The 23,675-nt window shown below is 47.7% G+C and overlaps 1 protein-coding gene across 1 annotated transcript in view; it reads right to left on the bottom strand.

Moving 5' to 3' along the window:
* LOC147120255 (uncharacterized) overlaps nucleotides 1-23,675 on the bottom strand; it is a 345,184-nt gene that overhangs the window by 13,858 nt on the left and 307,651 nt on the right. The window contains exons 46-48 of the mRNA XM_085985900.1: nucleotides 8,551-8,604; nucleotides 6,265-6,372; nucleotides 4,595-4,889 (exon numbers count right to left, since the gene is read on the bottom strand). Coding sequence (XP_085842026.1) covers nucleotides 4,595-4,889; nucleotides 6,265-6,372; nucleotides 8,551-8,604 — 457 coding nt within the window. The remainder of the gene's footprint in view (nucleotides 1-4,594; nucleotides 4,890-6,264; nucleotides 6,373-8,550; nucleotides 8,605-23,675) is intronic.

A 23,675-nucleotide genomic window follows, 5' to 3' on the forward strand; every position in this document is an offset into this window, starting at 1 on the left:
GTAACATAGAGGAGTTTTCCTGCTGAACCGACTGCCATGGTGAACTGGGTGTGTTTATCACCCCCTGTCTTCTTCGAGGCTTGTGAGTCTGCTGGAGCCTTTTTTTCAACCCAACTGCAGGGTGGACGGCAGCGTCGAGCCCTGACGCCAAAACGGGCGTGGTACATACATAAGCCTGACAAAGGAGGGCTGGATTTTGCTCGCGTAGGAGAAAGAGGCCTCGTAGCTGCGCAACTCTGCTGTATGACCATAAAAGACTTATCTGCCTCCGCAGCCAGTTCGGCACAGTCCGTAATCGTAGAACTGGCCAAGACTGCCTGAACTGGCTCGGGTAGCTGACAGAGGAAGAGCTCTCGAAATAAAAAACATTGGGGCTCCAAACCCAAAAGCGTGAGCATTTGGCTCATCAATTCTGATGGTTTTGAGTCCCCAAGACCCGGCATTGCGATAAGCTTGCGTGCCCGTTCCGACTTAGTTAAAGCATACACTTGTAGTAAACGTTCTTTTAAAGCTGAGTACTTCCCCTCTGCCGGTGGATTCCCCAGGATGCTGACGACGCGTGAAGCCGTGGCACTGTCCAGAGCTGAAACCACGTAATAATAACGGGTTGAATCTGCTGTAATGTCCCGGATACCAAACTGGGCTTCTGCTTGGAAAAACCATGCTTCTGGTTGCTGTTCCCAGAACTGCGGCAATTTAAGGGCAACGACGTTCGTATTCATCATGAATATCTCGAAGAAAGTTGTCCAACGAGCTCGGGGTCACCAATGTAGGAACGGGAGTTCCTATCCAAAAAACGAAGTCCAACGCAGTGAAAAGAATTAATCAAACTTTAATGAACTCAATACTTTAACTTTTAACTTACAGGAACAGAGGTCAGCAGGTCTGTGTCTCCTCACAGCCTTTCTCCCAATCTCTTTCCAACTGCCATTTCCAACTGCCATTTCCAACTGCCAACTGACGTCATGACGTCATCACGTTTTCCGTGCCAACTGGGGGTCACGTGATCGGCGTCATGACGTCATCACGTGAAAATACAAGAAGCTGCACACAGCTTAAAGGTGCAGTTCACAACTGCACCACTGGGTGTCTAAAGGAATTATTACAGTTTATTCAATGTCTCTTGATGGCTCTGCCACAAAGCTTAGTTTTAAGGCAAGCGTAACTCCTACTATGGCCAAAAATAGCCCGCTCCAATAATTCAAGAGCAACATCTCAGACAACATATTTACTGCAATGCAATATTTTGCAATACACATTTTTGCATTATTGTGGTTGTTCACTTGTGGTGATTTTTTATTATTGCGGTTAGTCACCACATTCCCAAGGAGTGATGATAAGAGCACTTGCTGTCAAGTACTTGCCTGTTGAAAATTCTGCAACAGCTTTTAATAAATCCTAAAACTCTAGGCTCCATAGGGGTTATTTTCTGCTTCCGCGCTGGGAGTACAGATTGGGAAATTGCTCACTCAGAGCCTGTGATTTTTCTGTTTATTAATTTTTAATGATGGAAAACCAAAAAGCTGGGTTGTCTAATTTCCTGAAATAGAGTATTTGCCCTGATATTCTGGTACATGTCTGCACGTTTAATCTTTTTCTAAACACTTCCACAAAAGCCTCACAAGCATCTAATTTTTTTGAATTACATGTTTTTCTTTGTTTTATTCAGAAATTGTGTTCAGTAAAAATTAAAAGTAAGCCGAGTAATTTTGTCGAAAGATGCTTACAAATCTCTGCCTTATGATGTAAAACAACCAACAAATAAACTAGCCATCTGAGTCCTTAATTTCTCCTCTGTTTATTTAATAATGATTTTAATAGCCAATGGTTCTTTCACTTCCAGAAAGCATGGCTCCAGCCAGGGATGGAGAAGGATTTTGTGTCTCTGGCAACTGTGAAGGGGCAAAAGTAGAAACCTTCCTGACCATTTATTGGAAGTTTTAGTACAATAGGCAGTGATAATTGTTTAACAGGGTAGAAATTAATGTATATGCTTCATATTCCTCTCTCTGCTACTTTAACAGCGACATTAACCCATTTATTTCTTTTAGCACCTCCATTAAAATAACAGAGGAAGATCATACAAACATGTTGGGCAGGATTTTCATTGGGCCGTGGGAGGCGGGATTGGAGGTGTGTGGGGGGTTAAAATCCCGAAATCGGGGGGCACGAACCCATCCCGCCCCCAACCCGCCTCCATGCCAGTTTCAAAGGAGGTGGGTACCCGACCCGCAATGGGACCCACCTCCCCGAGGCAGGAAGTGGATTAGTGCCAATTAACTGCCTGTTAACAGGTAGTTAACAGGCAGTTTTTAGCCTAATCCCTATTTTCATTGTTGAAATGTGGAATTCCCGACGGCTCCAAATCCCTTGATCCCTTTAGCCTTAAGAAATATATCCAACTCCTTCTTGAATATATTTAATGAACTAGCCTCCACTGCCCTCTGTGACAGAGAATTCCACAGGTTCACCACTCTCTGGGTGAAGAAATTCCTCTTCATTTCAGTCCTAAATGGCTTACCCCATATCCTTAGACTATGACCCCTGGTTCTGGACTCCCCGGCAATCGGGAACATCCTTCCTGCATCTAGTCTGTCCAGGCCTGACAGAATTTTATAGGTTTCGATGAGATTCCCTCTCAATCTTCTAAACTCCAGTGAGTATAAGCCCAATCGACACAATCTCTCCTCATACGTCATTCCTGCCATCCCAGGTATCAGCCTGGTGAATCTTCGCTGCACTCCTTCCATGGCAAGAACATCCTTCCTCAGATAAGGTGACCAAAACTGCTCACAATACTCAAGGTGTGGTCTCACCAAGGCCCTGTACAACTGCAGCAAGACATCCTTGTTCCTGTACTCGAACCCTCTTGCTACAAAGGCCAACATACCATTTGCCTTCTTAACCACCTGCTGCACCTGCATGCTTACCTTCAGCGACTGGCGCACAAGAACACCCAGGTCTCTTTGCACTTCCCCTTCTCCCAATCTATTGCCATTCAAATAATAATCTGCCTTCCTGTTTTTGCCACCAAAGTGGATAACCTCACATTTATCCACATTATAGTGCATTTGTCATGTTTCTGCCCAATCACCCAACCTGTCCAAATCATACTGGAGTTTCACGACATCCTCCTCACAGCATACCCTCCCACCCAGCTTTGTGTCGTCTGCAGATTTGGAGATATTACATCCAATTCCCTCGTCCAGATCATTAATATATATTGTGAACAGCTGGGGTCCTAGGACCGATCCCTGCGGTACCCCACTTGTCACTGCCTGCCACTCGGAAAACGACCCATTTATTCCAACTCTTTGCTTTCTATCTGCCAACCAGTTCTCTATCCAAGTCAATACCTTGCCCTCAATCCTATGTGCCTTAATTTTGCACGCTAATCTCTTATGCGGGACCTTATTGAAAGCCTTCCTAAAGTCCAAATACATCACATCCACTGGTTCTCCCTTATCTATTTTACCAGTTACATCCTCAAAAAATTCCAATAGATTAGTTAAGCACGATTTACCTTTTGTAAATCCATCTTGACTTTGTCCGATCCTGTCACTGCTTTCCAAGTGCTCTGCTATTACATCTTTTATAATGGACTCTAGCATTTTCCCCACTACCGATGTCAGGCTTACCGGTCTATAATTTCCCGCTTTTTCTCTACCACCTTTTTTGAATAGTGGGGTAACATTAGCTACTGTTCCAGAGTCTATCGAGTTCTGGAAGATGACCAGCAATGCATCTACTGTCTCCCGGACCACTTCCTTAAGTACCCTAGGATGTAGATTATCAGGCCCTGGGGATTTATCGGCCTTCAATCCCGTCAACTTCCCCAACACCATTTCCCTACAAATACTGATTTCTTTCAGTTCCTCCCTCTCATTAGTCCCTATGTTCTCCGACATCTCTGGGAGGTTATTTGTGTCCTCCTTTGTGAAAACAGAACCAAAATATGTATTTAATTGATCTGCCATTTCTTTGTTCCCCATTATAAATGCCCCTGATTCTGACTGTAAGGGACCTACACTTGACTTCACCAATCTTTTTTCCTTCACATATCTATAAAAGCTTTTACAGTCAGTTTTTATGTTCCCTGAAAGCTTACTCTCATACTCTATTTTCCCCCTCTTAATTAATCCCTTTGTTCTCCTTTGCTGAATCCTAAGCTGCTCCCAATCCTCAGGTTTGCTGCTTTTTTTAGCCAATTTATATGTCCTCTCTTTGGATCTTATGTTATCCCTAATTTCCCTTGTTAGCCACGGTTGAGTCACCTTTTTTGATTTATTTTTATGCCAAACTGGGATAAACAAATTCTGTAGTTCATCCATGCGGTCTTTGAATGTTTGCCATTGCCTATCCACCGTCAACCCTTTGAGTGACATTACCCAATGAATCCTACCCAACTCGCATCTCATACCATCATAGTTCCCTTTATGTAAATTTAGGACCTTAGTCTCTGAGTCAACTACTTCACTCTCCATCTTAATGAAGAATTCTATCATATTATCCCTAGACTTGTATTCATAAATTACAATAAATTTAATCCAGTATAAAATAGAAATGTAATTATCTCCTCAAATGGCTTCCTTACCGCTCTTAAATTCTGGATGGCAAAATTTTAGATCACGGCAACTACGGGCAGGGCTCTTTTGCGATCCATCTGGGCTCAGGACAGTATCCACTCGGCTGTTAAGGGATTTCAAGGCATCCATTATTTCTTGCCCCTGTAGGTTTGCAGATTCAGCAGGCTGATCGCCATAGTAGTGATTTCCTGGATACACTACACCCTTCTCTCCATCACCACGCAGTGCTGTTGATCCACAACAGGGACCAGGAGGGCCAGGGGGACCAGGAAGACCAGGAGGGCCATAATCACCAGAAGGACCCTATGGAGTTGAAAACAAACAACATTGCTTATATTTAGTGTTCCTTTACTGAAGTATAATTGATTGTAATTTCAGTATATAACCTCACAGGCATTTGGTTTAGAATCATAGAATGATACAGCACAGAATGAGGCCATTCGGCCCATCGTCCCTGTGCCTGTTCTTTGGTACTGCTATTCAATTAATCCCACTCCCCTGCTCGTTTCCCCATAGCCCTGTAAATGTTTTCTAAAGTATTTATCCAATTCTCTTCTGAATGTTACTATTGAATCTGCTTCCAACACCCTTTCAGGCAGCGTATTCCAGATCTCAACAACTCGCTGTGTAAAAAGATGTTTTCTCGTGTCACCTCTGGTTCTTTTGACAATCACCTTAAATCTGTGTCCTCTAGTTACCAAGGCCTAGAAATTGGGTTTTGGCTTAGCCAGGGCTTTAGCGCCGGAAATTAGTGCCGGCGCTAAGTCCCCTGTGCGCGCCAAAAATTCAGTGGCGCCGCGCCCAAACGGCTGCCAGCGCTACTGAAGGGTCTTAGCGCCTGGAAAAGGGCGCTAACTGCCGTTTCGCGCCGCAATTCCGGTGCTGCGGCACCCGATGCGGTGCGGCAGGCTGGGGAAGTGCAGGCCTCCTCCTTCCGTTAAGGAGGAGCTGCCTGCACCCGGCCGCGGCCCGCGCAAATCTGCTTAAAAATGAGCCCGGCACCTCGGACAAGTGCCGGGCTTGCATCTGTTCCGGGGGGGGTGGGGGGAGAGAAGTCTGGGGAGGGAGCTGCGGGCAGGCGGCCGGCGGGAAAGCGGCCGGCCGCCGCGGAGCCTTTAATGCGCCGGCGCTAACTGCAGTAAGGCACCTCTGACAAAACGCTGGTTGCGGCTGCCACGGGCGAGGCGGCCGCAACTCAATTTCGGAGTTCGGGCGGGTTACCACGGCAACCGGGACGCTGCGCACACCGATGACGTCATCGGTGCCGGCGCAGCGCTACCGGAGCAACGCCGATTTAGGGCCCCAGGGAATTTCACTACTGGCCATAACTCCGGCGCAAGGCCCTCTAGCGCCTCAAATGAGGCGCTAAGGCTACTGAATTTTCAGCCGCAATACTTCTGCCACTGGGAACAGTTTCTCCTTATTTACTCTATCAAAACTATTCATGATATTGAACACCACTATCAAATCTCCTCTTAACCTTCTATGCTCTAAGGAGAACAGCTCCAGCTTCTCCTCAGCTACATCATCCCTCTCCAGTGCTACAATAGTTTCTTTGTTCAATACTGCCACCACCCCTCCTTTTCTTCCTTCCCTGTCTTTCCTGAATACCTGTAGCCAGAAATATTAAATTCCCAATCCTCCCCATCTTTGAGCCAGGTCTCTGTTATATACTTACATTGGAGCCAGATTCTCCTCGTAAACCACGTGGACCAGGAGGACCAATCGGGCCAGGATAACCGCGGTTACCATCTTTGCCAGGGGAGCCTGTCAAACCTGAAGGACCCTTAAAAGTTTTAAAAATGCAATTAGTGAAATTAATGTACACATCTACAAATTTTTTAAACCCTTATTCCACAGGAAGGTTTACACTTACCTGTTGTTGGCGGCTGCAGAGACCGCTGAAAAATCCTGAGCAAGGTGGGTCCGACACCTGCCCCTCTCATCGCTGGCTGATTTTGTAAAGGAGTCCTTCCCCAGGCGTTAGGCCTCAATAACATATTCAAATGGCTTAACACCTGTCTTAAAAGTGGGCCTGATGAAGTTAGTAGTGGGACCAATGCCTGCGCAGATTGGGCGCAGGCTGTTCCATGGCCAATTTGCTTTGCTTTACGCCCATTTTACACCTGACAAATGGGCTCAATGCATACCAATTTCTACCCCTCTGTCTCTCAGGACAGCCAGACAATAAAGGGGAATGCATAAGGGAAACACCATGGACTCTGTTGGAGAATGTATTCAGGTGAAAAAAGTGACAGCACCAGGAGCACTGCTGAACCTTTTAATTAGATGGAGTTGCAAAATATGGCAAGAAACAAGTAATGAGCAGCAAAATTTTAACAGTCAAAAAAATACTGACAAGGCACCTTTTATTACTCTCCTACCTGACTACCGGCAACTGACCAGCAACAATCCCCCTTTTAGACAGCCATTTTTGGGGGAGTTTTGCCATCGACGTTAAGGAGAGAATTGGAATGTTTCGGTGCCAATAGCAATTTAAGTCTAATTTACATGTTTCAAGCAGGATTGCAGCAGGCACTGGTACAATAAAAAAATCCAACGGAGCTTTTTCTATGGGCAGGGACTCGACTGCACTGAACCCACCAAAAAATGCTGCACTCCAGGGGTCAGTACAGGGTCCCTTATGCCTGTGGAGAAGTGTGAGGTAATACATTTTAGGAGAAAAAATTATGAATCAGAGTATGTAATCAATGGAAAGACCTTGAAGAATGTGGATGAACAGAGAGACCGAGGTGTTCAAATGCATAATTCCCTGAAAATGTGAGTGCAGGTAGATAAAGCCATAAAAATGGTCAACAGTTTTTTGGATGTTATAAATAGGAGCATAGAGTATAAAAGTACAGACGTAATAAACATTTGTACATGACTTTGAGTGAATTGAGGAATTAAAAGGTCATGAAAAATATAAACAGGTAAGCATCTTAGAATTACTTTTAAATACATTAATATAATTTAATGTGTCTGATTTTATTTAGTTTATTTTTATGAAACTATCTACTGGGTATTTTTCAGTAGGAGGATATAGTGGCTGATTTTCCTTCTCTTTGCTGAAAGTGGGTCTTATATGTTGCACCTTCAGTTTGGAGCAGCCAGGAACATCCTCTCAACTCCAAAGAGATAATGTTTTGCTTTCCAATTCCAGCAAGGAACTGGAAGACATCTGGCGGCTGTTCTTGGACAGCGGCCAGAAGGCCTCTAATCTGGTACCCATTACCATTGCTGCAGACCTCTTAGGCCTGTAACAGTGGCCAAGTTTTCTCTCTCAATTTTGGATACACGCCCATTCCAAGGGATGTTTTTGCACCTGGGGAATGTCCAAGGATGGTAATGGACTGAAACCAGAAATATGGGTGGGTTCAGGTCCATTCGGGCAGAGCGCACCTCTGCCATTTTCTGCCTGACATGCCTGGGTGGAGGGACAAGAGGAAAATTGGTCCCACATTGTCCATAGAATCCTTAGATAATGAATTGGAGTCTATTACTTGTCCTGATTTTGCGCAAATGTCAACATGCATCAAAAATATGCAGCTTAGTGATGGTGAACATTGGCAATGGCAGTCATAAAAACAGGCCCTGGCAGGTGCCTTGGAATGATTAAAAAGTAATAATTTACTTGAGCCAATAGTTACAAACAATTCAAACTTTGAACCTGACATTCATGAACTCTAGATCAGGCATGGCCTAATTGAATGGTGGAACAGGCCCGAGGAGCTGAACAGCCTACTCCTGCTCCTAATGTCCTTTCTTATGCTCTTACATTCCTTGGTAAGGATATTGCCTTGTAATCACTATTCAGTATTTGTCATACTTCTTATGAACTATTAGCTTTAGGCAATCTATGTACAATTTAGCTGATAATCTTCATAATAATGAAATCATCAGGCCGTACCTATTTCCATATGATATACAAGACATATTTTTGATATGTGTTCATTTTACTCACTCTTACACCTTGAGCTCCAGGATTTCCAGGTTTACCTGATTCCCCAGCAATACCCTAGAGAGAAAGAAAAGATTTACTTTTTCCAATAAAACAAAGGGACAAATCACACAAACAAAATCTTTGGAGAAAAGGGCTCCACAAAATCCTCAGCCCTGCTCCACCGCTGAAAGTGTGGCATAGCAGGTACTTGTGACCTCTGCTCCTGACCTCACTTGGGGTCAGGATGGAGTGAACTGTTTAATTTACATAAGGCAGACACCCACGCTAGTATGGGTGCATCTTGATTGCCCATTACAGGATGGTAGGTAAAACAGCGTTTGTGAATGACGCTCTGGCCAGTAGAGGTCACTGGCTCAGAATAGTAGGCTCCTTTTAACATGCAAATCGGAGTCCTATGTCATGCATAGGACCCTGATTGCCATTTCAGAACAGAACTGGTCAGAGCATATACACTCCAACTAATTTTACTGGTAATACCTCTGAAGAGGCCACAAAAACCCTAATTTTAAACGAATTTTGGAGAGCCAGTGGTTACAGGAACGCTCCTCTGGGCCACAAAAAAATAATTTGGCCACTGCTGTCCCAGGCTCGCACATCTGTGACGTGATAAAACCCCCGCCCCAGTCCTCGCTGCACCCCCCGCCACCAGGTGTTACCTACAGGCCACACAATAGGGGGCGAATGCAAGGCAGACTAAGATGGGTTGGAGTTTATGTGCGGAAATGCACGGAGCGTGGTAAATAAAGTTGGTGTGCTGCAGGCACAAATAGCCACATGGGATTCTGATATATGAGCAATAACGGAGACCTGGCTTAAACAATTGGAGGAATAGGCACTTAATATTCCTGGCTACAATGTATTCAGGAAAGATAGGGGAAGAAAGAAAGGGGGTGGGGTGGCTGTATTGACCAAATATACAGTTACAGCACTAGAACGGGACGATGTACTTGAGGATACAAAGACAGAGGCCCAGAAATTGTTTACCTTAACGCCTCGAGTTAGTGCCTCAATCCTGGGAAAAAATGGTGGCTGCCACTCCAATGCCCTTCTCTGGCGCGGGACTTGGCACCCGTCATTTTGGTAAGGGCTTTAGCACTGCCGATAGCAGCACTGGCCATGAAGATGCAAATATGGAGAGCGTGACGTCAGTCAGCATGCAATGCCGACTTAATGTCATGCTCTGCGAACTTGGACCATAGCGCTGGGTCCTAAGCTCGCTCTGAAAAGCAAGCAAACAGCAGACCATCAGAGACACAGGGCTGGATTTTGTCAATGGGGAGCTTTTGGAGGTGGGTCTCCCACTTGTTGGGTTTTAGTGCCGCCTCCATCAACTTGTGGCTAACTCACGCTACTTTCCCTTGATTGACCTTGTTAAGCCCACCCAGCGGGCCTAGCAGGCCAATTAAGGGAAAGCCAGTTACAGGTGACGTCAGCGAGTGCCGTTTCATCTGTCAAGAGCTTTTGACAGATGAAATGTCATCGTTTGACAGCTGTGTGAAGCTGTCAAACACTGACAATCTGTCTTCTAAGTTGTGTCTTTACTCAAGACTCAATTAGAAAGCCTTCCTGACCAGAAAGCAGAAGGCTGCAGCTTTCGATAGTTCAGTGGCCATTCTGCTTTCTGTGCCAGTGAGCTGAGGGATTCCCGAGACCTGAAGGGAGGAAGCCTGCACAAAGAAGTGAAGGTAAGTAAAACTTATTAAAACACTTTACACACACCTCACACACTTACCTCTGTACACATGCACCCATCACTCACCTGCACACCAGACATCTCGGCCCCTCCGACCCCCGCAGAACGACGGCCTGCCTCGCTGACCCTGGCGAGGTTCAGAGCCGTCGGGAAGCCCACACTTCAGGGCTCAAATTAGGGATTAGCCAAAAAACTGCTTGTTAACTACCTGTTAACAGGCAGTTAATTGGCATTAATCCCCTTCCCGCCTCGAGGAGATGGGACCCGGCACGGGTCGGCCACCCGCCTCCTGGCAAGATGGCATGGAGGAGAGTTGGGGGCGGGTTGGGCACCCGCCCCCAAATTCTGCCATTTTCCCGGCAGTCCCGCTTCCAAACCCGCCTCCCCAGGGCTGGCAAAATCCAGCCCCTTGTCAGCACTTCTTAAAGGGACACACACATCTTTCAGGTAAGTTTGCATTGAAGCTATTGGACTGGATTTTTAAAATTTTTTATTGAAGTAGTAGCTTGGTGCAATACATGTTAAAAGTTTTTTTAAGTGTGCAGGGAGTGCTCCTGGAAGCTTGCAAGGCCTTGGATGGTAAAGGAAGGCCTGTGAGAAGACAGAAAATGCTGGAAATACTCAGCAGGTCAGGCAGCATCCGTGGAGAGAGAAACAGAGTTCATGTCTCAGGTCACGGTGCTGCTTGACCTGCTGAGTATTTCCAAATTTTATGCTTTTATTTCAGATTTACAACATCCGCTCACAGAGGGAAGAGTAAGACACAGAAGAGGAAGAAGCAGAAGAGGAGGAAACAGAAGGAAGGACACAACCCAGACAGACCCTTTCTGACTGGCATATCCGGGATGGAATCAACCGCCTGTGGTACCAGTGACCACAACCTCAATTCCCCTTTCAACCTTCCCTCTGTTACTGACCATCACAACATCCTCTTGGCCATGATGCTGAAATAAAAGCCACCACAAAGCAAACTTTCCAATCTAACTTTATACATCTATCCATCCAATATGACATCTAGAAATCAACTCATCACCCTTATGCATTCCCTTAGTGACTGTCTTGTGTGTGCGCCTTTGCCTATCCTACTGATGTCATGCAGTGCTACCCCAGTAACTGCAGCATGACTGGTGGAAGGCTGCTGACTTTCAGTGGGAGACACTGCAAATGGCCTTGCTGGTCGACCTTGAGGATCTGGTGGCTGGGGGTGTCAAATCGAGTGACAGTGTTTCATCTTATTCTTCTCTCTCCTCTCCCTCTTCTTGGTCAACCACTGGTTGGGCAGGCTGCATTTCTTGGGTGTGTGAAATGAGGAAGGCACAAGGGTGGAGTTCTGGTGATGGGAGAAGGAGGTTAATGTATGAGGATACCAGCATCTTGTATCCTTTCAGCCCCGCCACTGGCCAAGGGCTCAGCCATACCCCTGCCAAGAATGGCCTGCACCGTCTCCTCCAAGGGAGTGAGGTGAAGCTAGGAATGAGAGGTGTGCCTCGTGATTGGTAGATTATTTGTAGTTGAGTGATTGGTGGGGGGGGTCATGCATTGAGCAGTGTGTGAGGCTAGTGGTGCAGTTGGTAGGAGACGGCTTTTGAAGATGCATTCATTGGCTTTTACCACTGGTCTGAGATTATAAAGCTTCTTTGGGCACTGGAGCCAGGTCATGGGGGTGACACTGCTGGTAGTCATAGAGTCATAGAGTCATAGAGTAATACAGCACGGATAGAGGCCCTTCGGCCCATCGTGTCCATGCCGGCCATCAAGCCCTGTCTAATCTAATCCCATATTCCAGCATTTGGCCCGTAGCCTTGTATGCTATGGCATTTCAAATGCTCATCCAAATGCTTCTTAAATGTTGTGAGGGTTTCTGCCTCCACAACCCTTTCAGGCAGTGAGTTCCAGACTCCAACCACCCTCTGGGTGAAAAAGTTCTTTCTCAAATCCCCTCTAAACCTCCCGCCCTTTACCTTGAATCTATGCCCCCTAGTTATTGACCCCTCTACTAAGGGGAAAAGCTCCTCAGCATCCATCCTATCTATGCCCCTCACAATTTTGTACACCTCAATCATGTCCCCCCTCAGCCTCCTCTGCTCCAAGGAAAACAAACCCAATCTGCCCAGTCTCTCTTCATAGCTGAAGCGCTCCAGCCCTGGTAACATCCTGGTGAACCTCCTCTGCACCCTCTCTAACGCGATCACATCTTTCCTGTAGTGTGGCGACCAGAACTGCACACAGTATTCCAGCTGTGGCCTAACCAGTGTTTTATACAGCTCCATCATAACCTCCTTGCTCTTATATTCTATGCCTCGGCTAATGAAGGCAAGTATCCCATATGCCTTTTTTACCACCTTATCCACCTGTTCCGCCGCCTTCAGGGATCTGTGTACCTGCACACCCAGATCCCTCTGACCCTCCGTCTTGCCTAGGGTCTTTCCCTTCATTGTGTATTCCCTTGCCTTGTTAGACCCCCCAAAGTGCATCACCTCGCACTTTTCCGGGTTAAATTCCATTTGCCACTGTTCCGCCCATCTGACCAACCCATCTATATCGTTCTGCAGACTGAGGCTACCCTCCTCGCTATTTACCACCCTACCAATTTTAGTATCATCCGCGAATTTACTGATCATACCCTTTACATTCATATCCAAGTCATTAATGTAGACCACAAACAGCAAGGGACCCAGCACCGATCCCTGTGGTACCCCACTGGCCACAGGTTTCCAGTCACAAAAACAACCTTCGACCATCACCCTCTGCCTTCTGCCACTAAGCCAGTTTTGTATCCAATGTGCCAAGGCACCCTGGATTCCATGGGCTCTTACCTTCTTGACCAGTCTCCTGTGCGGGACTTTATCGAAGGCCTTACTGAAATCCATGTATACCACATCCACTGCGTTACCCTCATCCACACACCTAGTCACCCCCTCAAAAAATTCAATCAAATTAGTCAGACATGATCTTCCCTTGACAAAGCCATGTTGACTATCCCTGATTAATCCTTGCCTCTCCAAGTGGAGACAAATTTTGTCCCTCAGGATTTTTTCCAGTAATTTTCCTACCACTGATGTTAGGCTCACTGGCCTGTAGTTCCCCGGTTTTTCCCTACTACCCTTCTTGAATAATGGTACTACATTAGCGGTTCTCCAGTCCTCTGGCACATCCCCTGTGGCCAGAGAGGTCCTGAATATATGTGTTAGAGCCCCCGCAATCTCCTCCTTTGCCTCACACAGCAGCCTGGGGTACATTTCATCCGGGCCTGGGGATTTATCCATTTTTAGGCCAGCTAAAACCGCCAATACCTCCTCCCTCTCGATGTTAATATGTTCGAGCATATCACAGTCCCCCCGCCCTATTTCTATGTCTACATCGTCCTTCTCCATAGTGAAAACAGATGCAAAAAATTCATTTAGAACCCCTCCTACATCTTCCGGCTCCACACACAGATTGCCACTTTTGTCCCTAATGGGCCCTATTTTTTCCCTAGTTATCCTTTTACCCTTAATATACTTATAAAACATCTTCGGATTTTCCTTTATTTTGCTCGCCAGTGTTATTTCATGGCCCCTCCTTGATCTCCTAATTTCTTTTTTAAGTATCCCCCTGCACTTTTTGTACTCCTCTAGGGCTTCCTCCGTCTTTAGCCTTTTGTATCTACCAAAAGCCCTCCTTTTTTTCCTAATCCATTCCCGTATATCCCCTGACATCCACGGTTCCCTGTGGTTTTTGGAACCACTCTTGACCTTTATGGGAACATGTTGCCCTTGTATGATCTCAATCTCCCTTCTGAAAGCCTCCCATTGCTCCGATGCGGATTTTCCTACAAGTAGCTGATCCCAGTCCATTTTGGCCAGATCCTGCCTTATCCTATTAAAATCGGCCTTCCCCCAATTTAGAACCTTTATTTCCGGCCCATCCCTGTCCTTTTCCATGACCACCTTAAATCTTACCATATTATGGTCACTATCACCAAAGTGCTCACCTACTAGCACTTTTTCCACTTGGCCGGCCACATTCCCTAGAATTAGGTCCAGTACCGCCCCCTCTCTTGTAGGACTTTCTACATGCTGGCTCAAAAAGCTCTCCTGGATGCACTTTAAGAATTCTACACCCTCTGAGCCTTTCACACTCTGACTATCCCAGTTAATATTGGGGAAGTTGAAATCCCCCATTATTATTACCCTATTATTTGCACATTTCTCTGAGATTTGCCTACATATCTGTTCCTCTATCTCCCCCTGACTGTTTGGAGGCCTATAGTACACTCCCAGCAAAGTGCTTGCCCCCTTTTTGTTTTTAAGCTCCACCCATATGGCCTCATTAGAGGACCCTGCTAATATATCATCCCTCCTTAGTGCAGTAATTGACTCCTTAATTAATATTGCGACACCCCCTCCTCTTATACCTCCCCCTCTGTCTCGCCTGAAGATTCTGTACCCCGGAATATTGAGCTGCCAGTCTTGCCCCTCCCTCAACCATGTCTCCGTGATAGCAACAATATCATACTCCCATGTGTTTATCAACACCTTCAGTTCATCCACCTTATTTGCAAGACTCCTTGCATTAAAATAGATGCCATCCAGCCTTGCCCTTATATATTTGCCCTGTCTACCAAGCTGACTTGTTTTTTCCTCCATAATTGGCAGCACATCCCCCCCTATTTCAGCTCCCCTCTGTATCCCATCCCCCTGCCAAGTTAGTTTAAACCTCCCCCGACAGTGCTAGCAAACCTCCCCGCAAGGATATTTGTCCCGCTCTGGTTCAGGTGCAACCCGTCCGACTTGTACAAGTCCCACCTTTCCCAGAAGCAGGCCCAGTGATCCAGGAAAGTAAAACCCTCCCCCCTACACCAACTCTTTAGCCACGCATTCATCTGCTCTATCCTCCCATTCCTATACTTACTAGCACGTGGCACTGGGAGTAATCCAGTGATGGCCTTGGTGATCTGGTCCCACATTGTTCTTTCTGGAGGGCCCCCTGGCCCCTGTGGGTAGGAGACCTCTCTTACAGTGTTGACCCCCTGCACAAAGCTGGAGAGCTGCATGCGAGGCCCTGGCTTGCTGAGCGATTTCTGTTAGTGCTGAAGCACTTTTCCCATTTTTTTAGGTGCAGAAGGCAATTCAGCTTTAAGAGCTGAAGACTCCCATTTGGGAATTCTTTTTAACGTTAATTTTTTTTTCCAGAAGGCAGTCAATCTTTAAGGGCTAAAATCTGTCTAGTTTCACATGATTTTTATTTTTTTCATTTCAGAAGGCAGTTCCCCAAGAAGGGACCAAACTGCTTTCTGAAATGACAGCCTTGCTTTAATAGAAGGCTGTTCTTGCTACAATGATGCTATGGCCACACTACATTGCGGCCTCCTGCCGGGTCTAACAGCACGAAAACGGCCTTGCACGGTAAGTTTAGCATTGGGCTAAAGTTAATGTTAGCCACCAGCCCAGTTTACTGGTCCTGCCAGCACCATTGATTTTGGCGGCCATTAACACCAGCCCGCGGTAGCACTGGCAGGTTTTTAGCAGTATGGAATTTCTAGGCCAGAATCTATTTGGTTAGAATTAGCGGAGCTATTACACTGCTGGGTAGACTACAGGCCACCAAGTAATGGGAAGGAGATAGAGGAGCAAATTGCAGCAAGATACAAGAACTATGGAGTAGTCTCCTAATATAGACTGGGAAAATAACAGTGTAAAGGGCAAAGAGAGGGAGAAAATCCTGGAATGTGTATAAGAGGACGTTCTTGATCAATATGTTTCCAGCCCAATGAGGGAGGAAGCAGTGCTGAATTTAGTTCTGGGGAATGAAGTGGGGAAAGTGGAGCATGTTTCAGTGGGGAAGCATTTGGAAAACAGTGATCACAATATCATTAGGTTTAGATTAATTATGGAAAAGGACAAATCAAATGTGAAAATACTCAACTGGAGGTGAACTCATTTCAGGGAGTTAAAAAGGGATTTGGCAAAGGTGGATTAAAATCAAAAATTGGAAAGTAAAACAGTAAATAAGGAATGGGAAACTTTCAAAGAGCAGATAGTTTGGGTACAGACTAGACCTATTCCCAAGGGGGAAAGGAAGGGCATTCAAAGCTAGAGCTATCTGGATAACTAAAGATATAGAGATTAAAATGAAACAGAAAAAAGGAGGATGATGATAAATTGGTCATAGTTCAGTAGAGAACCAAGCTGAATACAAAAAGTACAGAGGAGAACTGTAAAAGGAAATAAGAGGGGCAAAAAGTGTATGTTGTGTTTGTACCGCTATACACAACTACATAAAATAATAAAGCAGCAGAGACTGAGAGTAACTTCAAGTGATCTTTACTGGTTAATTGGAACTTCGGCACTGATTATACAAATCGATACGCGTCTGTTATATACGCTCGCAACTAAGGATGTACCTCTGCAAAACAAAGTAGTCCCTTCAATGTTGTATACATTACACTTCCTCCCCCTTTAGTTAAATAGTATATTAACGCAAAATTTCTATAATTAACATACAGAGCCTGCCTTTACAGTAACCTTTTTGTTTTCTTAAAAGTAACAAAATTCAAATTCCAACATAACATTTTATTTTGTCAACAGCCCTTTTACAAGTCAAGTCTCTGGGGAGGCCTCCTCTGCCTCTCTGGGTAACGTCTCTCCAGACTCTTTTGCTTTGGGAAATGAGAATGTACAGGTACAGGTGCATCAGGTGAGCTATCAGCACAGGTAGAGCTCTCAGCTATGGATGAGGCTGGTGCTGATGCTGATGAATCAGGAGTGTCTGTTTCCATGTCAGGTGAGTCTGGGCGAGGTATAGGGGTGTTTTCCACCTGAACATCCAGAATTTGGTCCACATGACGTCTCAAAACGTTCTCTCCCACATCCACAGTATACATCAGTGGATATTGTCCCTGGTTGCCACTTTTCCATCCGGAAATCACAAGCAAGAACTGACTGTCCCACACTGAAGCTTCTTGTTGGCTTAGCATTCAAATGTTTGAACTGTTTGTTCTCTACATCACGATGTACATTCGGCTTAAGAAGGTCCATGCGAGATCTCAGGTTCCTGTTCAGAAACATCATCGCTGGAGTCTGATTAGTGGCTGCGTGTACTGCGTTCCGATAAGCAAAGAGGAAATTGTCTATCTTGTGTTGCAGTGGTAGATTCTCGCTGTACATTGCTTTGATGGCCTTCTTGAAAGTCTGCATGAATCTTTCTGCCAAGCTATTTGTAGCTGGATGGTACGGGGCAGATGTGTATTGCTTGATTCCATTTTTCCTCATGAAACCTTGGAATTCGTCAAAGACAAATTGTCGTCCATTGTCTGTGCAGATTTGTTCTGGTAGGCCATTTCTAGCGAACATGGTCCTCAGAACTGAAATGGTCTTTTCAAATGTGGTTAATTTCATTTTAATGACCTTGGGCCATTTGGAATGTGCATCGACTGCAATCAAGAACATGCAGTCCATGAACGGTCCAGCAAAGTCGATATGCACACGCTGCCATGGTGATGAGGGCCATTCCCATGGATGGAGAGGGGCTTGTGGTGGTGCGTTCTGGACCTTTTGACATCCTGAGCAGCTCTTTGTCAGGTCCTCGATCTGTTTGTCAATTCCCGGCCACCACACGTATCCACGGGCAAGGTTTTTCATCTTTACCATACCTAAGTGGCCTTCATGCAGTTCACCTAGCACTTGGTTACGAAGCTTGGGAGGAATCACAACTCGTGAGCTGCACATCAGTGTTCCCCAACACACTGATAACTGCTCCCTCCTAGCTGAGAATGCTGGAAACAATAAGTCACCAAGCGCTGGCCATCCCTTCACAGTGATGTCATAAACTTTTGACAATGTATGGTCATTGCGTGTTTCTCTTTCAATGAGGGAGTTTGTCACTGGTAGCTGCTCAACTACTGTTGTGGAAATACTTCTGCTGAGTCAACTGTTGTAGTTCTCTCTGAGGTCGGCAGTGGTAAACGTGACAAACCATCGGCATTGCCATGTTGCTTGGTCCCCTTGTATTCAATGTCATACAGGTGAGCCCCTAGGAAGAGTGACCATCGCTGCAGCCGTTGTGCCGTCATCACTGGAATGCCCTTCCTTGGGTTGAAGATTGAAACAAGAGGCTGGTGGTCAGTTAACAGTGTAAACTGTTGACCATACAAGTAGTGGTTGAATTCCTTGACTCCCCACACAAGGCTGAGGGCCTCTCGGTCAATCTGTGCATAATTGCATTCAGCTGTAGTCAATGATCTTGAGGCAAAGGCTATTGGACTTTCTGAGCCGTCTGGGAACTTATGTGCCAACATGGCACCAATGCCATGGGGTGAAGCATCACATGCCAGTTGAATAGGTAAGGATGGGTCAAAGTGAGCTAGCACCTCTTCTGAAGTAATGAGTCTTTTACTCTCTTGAAAAGCTTGTTCACAGCTGTCACTCCACTTCCATTGTGACCCTGTCTGTAGCAGTGCAGTTAGTGGATGTAACACTGTGGATAGGTTGGGCAAGAACTTGTGATAGTAGTTCACCAGTCCAAGATGTGATCTCAACTGAGACACATTTTCAGGTGTTGGTGCATTAATCACAGCTTCAATCTTGTCTGGAGACTTGTGTAAACCGTCCTTGTCAATCACATGTCCACAGTATGAGATTTCCTTCTTGAAAAACTCACACTTGTCTCGGTTCGCTCAGAGCCCATACTCCCGCAACCTGATGAGCACCTGTTCAAGGTTGGAAAGGTGGTCGTTGTCATTCTTGCCAGTAATGATGATGTCATCAAGATAACACTGAGTACCTGGGATCCCCTGCAGGACTTGGTCCATTGCCCTTTGCCAGGTTGCAGGAGCTGATGCTATTCCGAATACCAGCCGATTGTACTGGTAAAGGCTTTTGTGCGTATTTATTGTCAGGTACTTCTTTGATGCATCGTCAATTTCCATTTGGAGATAGGCCTGGGCCAAGTCAATCTTTGTGAAGCGTTCCCCTCTTGACAGGGAAGCAAAGATGTCCTCAATGCGAGACAATGGGTACTGTACTGTGTGGAGGACTGGGTTAACAGTCACTTTAAAGTCTCCGCAGATGCGCACTTTTCTTGGCTTTCCTGGTTTTGTGCTGGAGGTTTTCTTCATCACTGGAACTATAGGTGTGGCCCATTCACTCCAATCCACCTTGGACAGGACCCCTAACTGCTCCAAGTTCTCCAGCTCTGCTTCTACTGAAGGGCGAATTGCATAAGGCACTGGTCTAGCCTTGTGGAACTTTGGATTTGCGTTCTCCTCAATCTTAATTTTTGCTTTCATGCCCTTAAGTGTTCCTATTCCCTTCTTGAACACTTCCTGAGAGTCAGAGAGTATTTGTGACAGTCTCTCAGGAGTGGCGTTGCTGTCCTCCTTTGCTGACACAAACAGTGCTTGGATGGTATGCCAATCCAACTGTATTTTCCTGAGCCATTCGCGTCCCAGCAATGGTGGTCCTCCATTTTTCAGTACATAGAGGTTCAATTACGGTATTTTTTTTTCTTTGTATGTCACTGTCAGTTTTATTTTATCTTTGGGGCACACTCTTTGTCCTGTGTATGTCTTTAACAGTACTTTAGTTGGCCTTAGTGGTATGTGTGGAAACAGTCATTTGTAGTCATGTACAGAGATCACTGTTAAAGTTGAGTCTGTGTCCAACTCCATTTTCAGCCTAACTCCTGCCACTTCTGGAGTAATCCATATAATTCTGTAATCCTCTGTCTCTTTCACACTGTGTAGTTTCAGACAAGCCAAATCCTCTTCCTCTGAGTCTGTGTCACTTTCTTTTTATCTGAACTGTTTCCAGTCACGTGGTGTACCTTCTTGTGTCTTTCTTTGAAAGGTTTCTTGTTTTCAGTCACTTGATGTACCTTCTTGTTACTCTGTATTGTATCAGTTTTCTGCTTCGTATTTGCTTTGCAGACTCTTTCAATGTGCCCTTGTCTGCCACATTGTCTGCAGTCTTTGGCCTAGAAATTCAGTTGGGCGCGCCAGCCGTTAGCGCCTTAGGAGGAGTAGATCTCGAGCGCTAGGCGCTTAGCGCCCAGGCGCAGCGCGATCTGCGCCTCGCCCCAACTTCAGTACACATTTAGCGCCGGCGCAAAGTCTTAGCGCGCGCCCTGCTGCGCGCGCAGATCATGACGTCATTTACTAGTGCAACGCCCTTTGTGCGCCCCAAACCGGAACTTCACTCGCGCCGGCCCATTGTGCGCCGGGCGGCCCTAACGACTGTGAAGTGGAACGGTACACAGCCGAGCCGGGCCACGGGGAGCGCTAATTAAAGGGCACTTACCCTGCACTATAAAGGGCCGCCATTTTGCAGCATTCACTCTTGTGCAACGGTTTTTTGGACAGAGACCAAGGAGGAGAGCTTACTGGTTTGGACCAACACTAGGACAGGTATTTTTGGCTCAGGCCAGAGCTTAGCAATTATCTTTGCCTTCATTGAGAGCTCAGTGTTTGCCAGCATATAATGGGGGCTGCATTGGGTGGCAACGGTGACTTTCAGCCTTATGCCAGAAGGGCTTACAGACGCCGTGAGAGAGTGGCAGCCCTGGCTAGACGCAGAGGGGGCAACAGGCGTCGCCAACTGAGGCCTTACCCACCCAGGGTATACCGCCAGCAGACCTCCTCTCTGACCATGTCTGCCGCGATGTGTGTTAGGAGGCTGCAATTCAGAAGGGAGGTGGTTGCAGACATCTGCCGGCTGCTTCAGAGAGATCTGCAGCCACAGCTGATGCGCAGGACGTCTCTGTCGGTGGCAGTGAAGGTGACGGTGGCTCTCAACTTCTATGCCACCGGCTCCTTCCAATCCGCTACTGGGGACATCGCTAACATCTCCCAGTTCGCCGTGCATTGCTGCATCCGCCAGGTGACCGAAGCCCTTTTCACAAGGAGACATCAATTCATCTCCTTCCCCATGACCCTGGACAAGCAGCAGCAGCGTGCAGTGGGATTTGCAAGAATAGCGGGCTTCCCCATGGTGCAGGGCGCCATTGACTGCACGCATGTGGCTTTGCGGGCACCTCTTGAGCATGCCGAGGATTACCGCAACCGGAAGGGCTACCATTCCCTCAATGTACAGCTGGTGTGTGACCACAGGCAGCGCATCCTAGCTGTCAATGCCCGCTTTCCAGGCAGCAGCCACGATGCCTTTATCCTGCGACAGACAACTGTGGCTGACATGTTCCAGGCACAGCCTCCCCCAAGAGGATGGCTTATCGGGGACAAAGGCTATCCTTTGTGTACCTGGCTCATGACCCCGCGCCGCGCGCCCACGACCCCTGCTGAAGAGCCATACAACGAGAGCCATCAAGCGACTAGGAACATCATAGAACAAACAATCGGCGTCCTCAAGCAACAGTTCCGCTGTCTCGATCGCTCCGGGGGAGCCCTCCAGTATTCGCAGGATCGAGTCTCCCAATTCGTCGTCGTTTGCTGCATGCTGCACAACCTGGCTATCCGCAGGACTCAGGCACTGCCACCTCACGTTGGACCACCACCTCAGGAGGAGGAGCAGGAGGAGCATGAGGAGGAGGAGGATGAGGAGTACCAGCCCAGGAGGGAGGCACAAGGTCCAAGGGCCGCCCGTCGGCGGCTTATTGAACGTCACTTCTAGGCCCCCTGTCAGGGAATGGCTTGTGCCAATGAAAGAACATGATTGCAGCCGCTCCGCAAGCCCTCAGCCGGTTAAGGCAACAAACACTTCAAAGATCAAACATGGACAATGTTAATAAATAAAACGCTTTGTTGTTCAAACTCAGGTCCCTTCCCACATGAAAACCAAAAACAGACGAAACCCCCAAAAAACACTCAAACACATTACTCGCTCCCACAACCTGGAGAGGATTAACAAAATGGTGCAACTAAAATGGCCGTCATTCTCGGCCTTCGTAAAAAACAAACATCACATCATCAGCCTTCAAAAAACAAACATCCAATTCTCGGCCTCAAAAAACAAACACAACTGGCCACACATTCGACTATTTGGCCCGCTAGGGTGATGCCTTGGCCATCTTTGTGTGGCCCCTGCCCGCCCTGCTGCTCCTCCTCAAAGTAAGGCCATTGGCTGCTGCAAGGCTGGGGGCAGGCTCCTGAGGGGCACATGTCGTGACAGCAGTTGCCCTTGGGGGTCGGCCTAGTCGAGGTCTGGCCGTCGAGCGGGCGGCTGTTGAATGCTGCAGCTGTGGCTGGCCAGCATCAGTCGCTGCAGCAGCTCCTGGCAGCTCCACTGGGGGAGTGGCAGTGGCGGCTGGAGGAATGGGGGCAAGCTGGCGGATGGCAGGCGCTCGCTGGTCGCCTGAGACACTGGCACTCACCCGGGCCAGCACTGCAGCATGTGCACCAATCTGCCGAGGGACAGACCGCTGTGCTGCTGCAGCGCGCCGGGTGCCCTGGTGATGCCTGGCTGACACAGCGAGTGTGGCAGCAGCGAGTGCCCGTGTTGACCTGTTCACTGACTGCATCAGAGCAACCAGTGACTGGACGGCACCACTGATCACCTGGCCAGTCGCTGCCAAAGCTGCCCCGAATTCCGCCCGACTCGCTGCCTGATCTGCCCGGAATTCCGCCCGACTGGTGGCCTCTGAGGGCCCGAACTCGGTCACACTCCGAGAGAGGGACTCGATGGCCTCAGGCAACCGTGCCACTGCCGCCATGAGCTCCGTGTGCCGGCGCTCCGAGTCCGCGGACAAGTCCTCGAGGCGTTCCATCTCCTCGGCGAAGACCATCTCCGGACTGGAGGCCGGACTCTCCCTCTGGGGAGAAGGCCGCCGAGCTGGCCGACCCTTCCTGCGTTGCTGGACGCCGCTGGGCCCAGCAATTGGACTCCCCTCCGACGCATACCCCCTCTGGGGAGAAGGCCGCCGAGCTTCCACCCCCCTCCCACGTTTCTGCAGGCCGCAGGTCCCATGAGCTCCCCTCCCCTTCGACACTTCCGCCACGCTCCCCTCCAGGGAAGACGTGTCCCCTACATTGGCCTGGGTGGCCGCGGCTGAGGGTTCCCCTGATGGGCCGCCTTCCTCTTGCTCCTCCTCCTGCTCCTCTTCTGAGGGGCTGTCACTGGCAAGTTCAGGGACCTCCTCCTCACCATCTGAAAGCAGGAAGGCACAAGAGTAGCTTTAGACTGAGGAGAGGGCGTCAGCAAGGGATGCATGAGTGGTGGCATTCAGCGCATTGGTCGGACAGTGGCAAAGGATGTAGATCTGATGCGCAAGTGGGACGAGAGAGGTCCAAACGTGGATGTCCTTACCATTGGTGCCCAGAACAGGGTCGGCATCTCCACATGCAACAGGGCCAATCACCCGGGCACCCATGATGCGCTCCACGCGATGTTGAAGCTCGGTGAGCGGCTGGATCTGGGGTCGGCCTCCCCCGGTCGCAGTCCGGCTCTTCCGATTATTAGCAAGCTTGGCCTGCAAGAGAAAGGGCGGCCTCTAAGTACAGTGT

This window comes from Somniosus microcephalus, chromosome 4, assembly GCF_052327205.1.
Source record: "Somniosus microcephalus isolate GS21.2 chromosome 4, FLI_Smic_1.0, whole genome shotgun sequence".
In the NCBI taxonomy this organism is placed as follows: domain Eukaryota; kingdom Metazoa; phylum Chordata; class Chondrichthyes; order Squaliformes; family Somniosidae; genus Somniosus; species Somniosus microcephalus.